The sequence below is a fragment of the Chrysoperla carnea genome, chromosome X (genome assembly GCF_905475395.1).
Source record: "Chrysoperla carnea chromosome X, inChrCarn1.1, whole genome shotgun sequence".
Taxonomy (NCBI): domain Eukaryota; kingdom Metazoa; phylum Arthropoda; class Insecta; order Neuroptera; family Chrysopidae; genus Chrysoperla; species Chrysoperla carnea.
In genome coordinates this window covers 7,117,451-7,123,065 of record NC_058342.1, presented here as the reverse complement: position 1 = coordinate 7,123,065, position 5,615 = coordinate 7,117,451, and the positions used below count along the sequence as shown (strand labels likewise).

Genomic DNA, 5,615 nt, shown 5'->3' with positions numbered 1-5,615 from the left:
TAGCCCGTCTGTCCCTGAAAATTTGTAGAATTTATAGTTCATTTTTCAGCCACCAGCCGCGCTGTCATCAAGAAGTAGTATCTGCGAAGTTAGCTGTTTATGAGTACAAGTAGATGAAGTTAGATGCATAATGTACAAATTGATATATCATTTCAAATTAGCGCACAACAGCCCGCTTTTATTGATACTATTTAGCGGTCGCAGCGCCTCACTTATTTTATCCATATTTCGGGGACAATATTTTCTATAGCGATCGTTCTCCTTCTTATAACCTTCATGGTGACAACTATTCAAAAGCCGGTCATGATACTCAGACTCGCTTACAGAAGGTTCAGTATTATCTTATAAAAAAAATAATAACGCTATGTATTTTTTATGTTTTGAAAATTTGTCACATTAGTGAATTGTTTAAATTTAGCTTGAATTCCAGCAATAAAAAATCCTGCCAATAATGTTACAACAGCTTATCATTCAAATTTTTTATTAATTGTCTAGTAAGTTTTTACGTTTTAATCAATTTATATATAAAAAATCGAATGTAATAATAATCAAATTTTTAATTGATAAATGTCCAATATTAAAATGTGCCAATAATGTTACAAAAACTTACCATTCACATTTTTTGTAAATTGTGAATGACGACCTTATTTTGACGAGTTGGCAAACAATTTTGGATTGGATGGACAAATCGTTGCCAAGCGAATGAAATTTGTATTTTGTAAAAATTCGAATTTGGGGGTGCTGATGTCAAATTTTATTTTCCTCAAAATTTAAGATTGAAGAGTTAGCGAAAAAAAAAATTGGGTGGACAAACCGTTGCCTAACGAATGGCAACGGTTGCGGAATTGGAGGTGCTGAAGAAAATTTTAATTTCCTCATAGCTTAAAATTGAAGGGTGGACAAAAAAAAAATGTGAATGAACAAACGTGAACAAATAATTTTCAAACGAATGATATCTGCATTTTATGAAAAATTGCATCTGGGGGTGCTGATGTAAAAATTTTTAATTGTGTCATATCTTCCAATTAGACGAAAAGGGGGCTATTTTCACGGGGCTAATATATCGGTAGAGTCTAGTTTACTGATATTGGATTTTAATGCTAAGGAAGACTCTATCTAGCGATAGAAAAAATAACTTTTGTCAGAACGCCGATGATACATAAATCTAACGGAAATGTTTGTTTACAATCTTGAAACTATACACATATAACAAAGGTTATTGCAACAATTTTTACTAAAACATATTCTGTTAAAGAATTATATAAAACATTAAAATAATTGCTTTTATTTAAAAAAATGCATTTGAAAATACACACAACTATGAAATTAAAAGTCAAAAAGTATACAGATTTAAAAGTTCAAAATGTAAATCAAAAACAAAAAATTATAAATTAGGTCCAAAATTTGCATTAAAAAATTTGTACAACAACACAAACTACAAAGTTTATATAAAAAAGTAGGAAAATTATCGTAATTATAAAAGACTCGGGGAGCAATTATAGCACAGCATATTAAAATATATAATAAAGCATATATGTCCTACCTCTTTAATCATTGAAATAATCAGCTGATTGTAACGAGAATGGTTTACATTTTTTTTACTCGTGGCGCTGACATCTTAGCCTTAAAATTCAATAGTCTCTCAGTTAAATGGCTTGTATATATTATTCATAGAATATTATACATATTATTGTTTAATATTCTATGATATTATATGACTGTGGTTTAAGCTGACATGAAATTTCGTTTTTAGGTAGTTGGTGATCCTTATTCACTTACTGTCAATATTTATTAATTTACGCGCTTTAAATTTTTTTAAACCTTAAGCTTGAGTGAAATAAGATCATCTTAATTTAGAATATATCCTTGTAAAATCGAAAAATTTAGAAAAAATGATTCGAAAAGAATGTAAATATAGTAATTTATCGATCCGATTTAACCCATCGGTAAAGCCTTCTACAAAAGAATACTATCCTATTTATTTGACTCGAATTATCGAAGTGAAAAATAGATTGTTGGAGAGAGTTGAGAAAAAATGGGGTAAGTGATATAATTTAAATGAATACATCTATTACAATTTTAAAATCTCTCTTTTGCTAATAATGTATATCGTAATTTTCTTATAACAATATTGTCAACTATTCGAGCGGTTATCGAGATAAAGGGTCGAATTATATGGTAATGCATAGGAAGTTACCTTGCAAAACAACTTAATTTTTACCTTTAAAAAATAATTTTTCATATTCATTCAATTCGATATTTTTTTTTCTAGGTAAAAAATATTCAGTTTGGGAACCCTCAAATGCTGGCAATCAACCTGGTTTATGTGTAGTTTTAGGGACTATTTTCAAAGATCAGAAATTAAAACCATCAATTTTAAAAGAAATTGCAAAAGAAAATCAACTAATTCCACAACAAATTCGAACACATTTCAAAGATGATTTCGATGTTTTAATTTTAGAAAACGAACTACGTTTAAAATTACATGAAGATTTGAGTGTTCATGATATTGTAACGGGTATTCCATGTGCCATTTTAGGTAGTGAAATTAGCTTAAGACAATTTAAGGTTGAAGAATACGTGTTTGTCGGTTGCTCTGAACAAATTGAAAGGCCAATATTCACGGATGATCGATTGGTTGTGTTTATTTCTGGCATCGATATGGCAAATCCAACTGTTAGTTTAATGGCGTTACAGTTATTTATTGATTGGGTCGTTGGGTTAGCTGCGAATAAGAATGATTTGGACCAAGTGTCGAAAATTTGTCGTGTGGTAATTGTAGGAAATTCAATTCGTGCATCTCCATATATTAAAATGAAAAAATCATTATTCGTTAAAGTAAATGAAACCGATGAAACTATTAAGGCTGTTAAATTATTCGATGAAATGTTATCAGAATTAGTACAGTGTGTATCGGTGGATGTTATGCCTGGCGAATTTGATCCGACAAATCATATGTTACCTCAACAATCGATGGAGTATTGCATGTATCCACAATCCAGTAAATTTACAACGTTTCATGGAGTTACAAATCCATATCAATTCGAGCTAGATGGGTTTAATTTTTTGGGTAATGTTTTATTTATAAAAGTAAAAATATTTTGTAGTGGAAGATGTAAAATTTTTCAGAGAAGTGGGAAAACGTGAGACACAATCAAAAATATAAAGAATGGACTGAGCATACCCGCACAAAATTGATCGCTCTGTATAAAGAGACAAACCGAATGTGCGGCCAATACCTGTCTCTTTTCTTAAGGTTTGTAAAAACTCTAGAAAGAGACAATTGCTGGCCGTACATGCGCTTTATCTTTCTCATAGTTTCTTGCCCGTATTTACTATACAGCTGAATATGGACACTGAGTCCATTCTCTAAATCTTAAGACACAATACTCATATTTAATAAAATATTATAGTGCCATATTGGTTAAAAACAATATTTTTTTTAACAAAATAGTCGTGTCATTTTAGCATTTCATAGAGAATTTTTTTAAAATGATCAGGAAGGTCCATATATCGGAATCTACATCTAACTTTTTGCCGCTAGAAAGTTTTGGTTTTTGCTATGGGTCAATCATTAGAATCCATTTATGAGATGATTTTTGAAAATTTTAAAACCTTGAAAATATGGGCCAGAAAATTTCGATGTAATCTCCCCCTCTTGGGGTAATTTACCTCGCTGGTCCAAAATTGCAATATTCTGTAAATATTCAACATAATGGATCAAAGAAGTATACTCAGGGATTTTTGGGGTCACTGAAGAAGTATACGATTCCGAAGTATACTTCTTGAAGATGAATGAAGATGTACTCCCCTCTTCTGGGGTTATTCGCCCCCGCTGGTCCAAAACAACAGAATTCTGTGATTATTCAAGAAGGAGGATATACTCCCCCTTTCTTAGGATTTTTCGCTCTTCGTTGACCTAACACTGCAATTTTCTGTAAATATTCAATTTGGACCAGCGGAGTGAATTACCCCAGGAGGGGGAGTATATCAAAATTCTGACTTCAGAATAGTGATCAGCGATACCAAAAACCCATATATATACGTTTCTGGCCCATTTTGTTCCATATTTCCAAGATTTTGAATTTTTCAAAAATCACCCATTATAATAATGGACTTTTAAGCTCATAGCAATGGCCAAACTTTCTAGCGGCAAGAAGTTAGATGTAGATTTTGATATATGGGCCTTCCTGAACATTTAAAAAAAAAAAAAAAAAACTGATCAGATAGGTTGAGGTACATGAAAATTTTTCATTTTAGCCTTGTTTGATCTAAAATGATTCGTCTAAAAGCCCGACCGCCATTTTCTTACTTCCATGGCTTATTTCTTCAATTATAAGATAAATCATATTTATTTTTTTGCAGGCACTTCAGGCCAACCAATAAAATCAATATTAAGTTACAGTAATATTGAAGATCCTTTAGAAGCTTTACAACGATGTGTGCAATGGGGTCATTTATGTCCAACAGAACCAGATACCTTAAGTTGTTATCCTTATTATTCAAAAGATCCATTCATAATAAGGGATTGTCCGCATACAGTATTTGCCGGAAATCAAACAAAATATCAAAATAAAATTTATAAAGGTAATTAGATGTTATGGTGATCGTATGATAACTTTAATTAATTAAATATAACTAATGCTAATGATTATTCTTTTGTCTGATATAGGACCAGAAAATCAAGAAATTCAACTTATATGCATACCAGAATTTGCAAAAACCCAAACAGTTGCTGTACTCAATTTAAAAACATTTTCCACTTATCCAGTATCATTTCAAGTTGGTTTATAATTAATAATTATGTATATCGATTTTATATTTTCATACTCAATTAACAAAAATAAGAAAACTACTAAAATCCTCTAACCTCAATTTTATTTTCAAACTACCTTCTTCATTCCTCATTAATATAAGCTAAAAGTTATTTTGCCCTTAGCTGGCGTAAATTGTAATTTATGCACGCGATTCAACACCATTTGGGATTTATTAAAACAAAATAATTTGACTCTCATGTGCGATGACAAATTTTTTACAATTTTTTTGAATCGTAATATTTAAAAAAATAAATAAATAAAAATTCAAAATAGCCATCTAGCCATCTACACAACTTTTATTTCATCATAGCGTTCGTTTAGAGTCATTAAAATTAAATTTTACAATTTTTATTTTAAATATGACGTATTTGTTTAGAAAAGTCATTAGTAATGCTGCCAATTCGTTCCGTAGCAACTAAAATAAAGAAAATATGATGATATTACTCACTTTTTGTTAAAGTATGATTCCTGTGCGGCTGGCGTAAGCGTCATTTGTGTGCAATCCTTCAATAAAATGAGTGATCGTAACATTATATTACGCCTATTAATGCTTGAAGAACAAATGATGCTTGCGGGTAATGCTTAGTCCATACTTATATAAAACAAGAAAAATGAAGGTTTCTTTGCAAAACTTATCAATCAGCGTTTACTGCAGGATAACAAAAAATTTCGGGAATTTTAACGATACACTATTTTATTATATTAATATAATTATATTGTTTGGATACATATATAAACTTTCATCCCCTATTTCAACCACTTACAGCCTCAATCAGTCAACCTTAGCATATGTCCTTT

At 30.5% G+C, this 5,615-nt stretch overlaps 1 protein-coding gene across 1 annotated transcript; it reads left to right on the top strand.

Annotated features, from left to right (window-relative positions):
* Positions 1–1,892: 1,892 nt before the first annotated feature.
* Positions 1,893–4,794, top strand: LOC123302838 (DNA polymerase delta subunit 2-like). The gene is made up of 4 exons (XM_044885928.1): positions 1,893–2,040; positions 2,273–3,070; positions 4,366–4,587; positions 4,673–4,794. Exons 1-4 carry the CDS (start codon positions 1,893–1,895, stop codon positions 4,792–4,794), a joined length of 1,290 nt encoding a protein of 429 aa, XP_044741863.1.
* The last annotated feature ends 821 nt before the right edge of the window (positions 4,795–5,615 follow it).

What these genes read in the sequence shown, in the direction of transcription:
- LOC123302838 (XM_044885928.1), top strand. Translation starts at nt 1,893, where the DNA reads ATGATTCGAAAAGAATGTAAATATAGTAATTTATCGATCCGATTTAAC. An exon ending in AGATGGGTTTAATTTTTTGG is followed by an intron (nt 3,071 to 4,365) that starts GTAATGTTTTAT and finishes ATTTTTTTGCAG; the next exon opens with GCACTTCAGGCCAACCAATA. An exon ending in TCAAAATAAAATTTATAAAG is followed by an intron (nt 4,588 to 4,672) that starts GTAATTAGATGT and finishes TGTCTGATATAG; the next exon opens with GACCAGAAAATCAAGAAATT.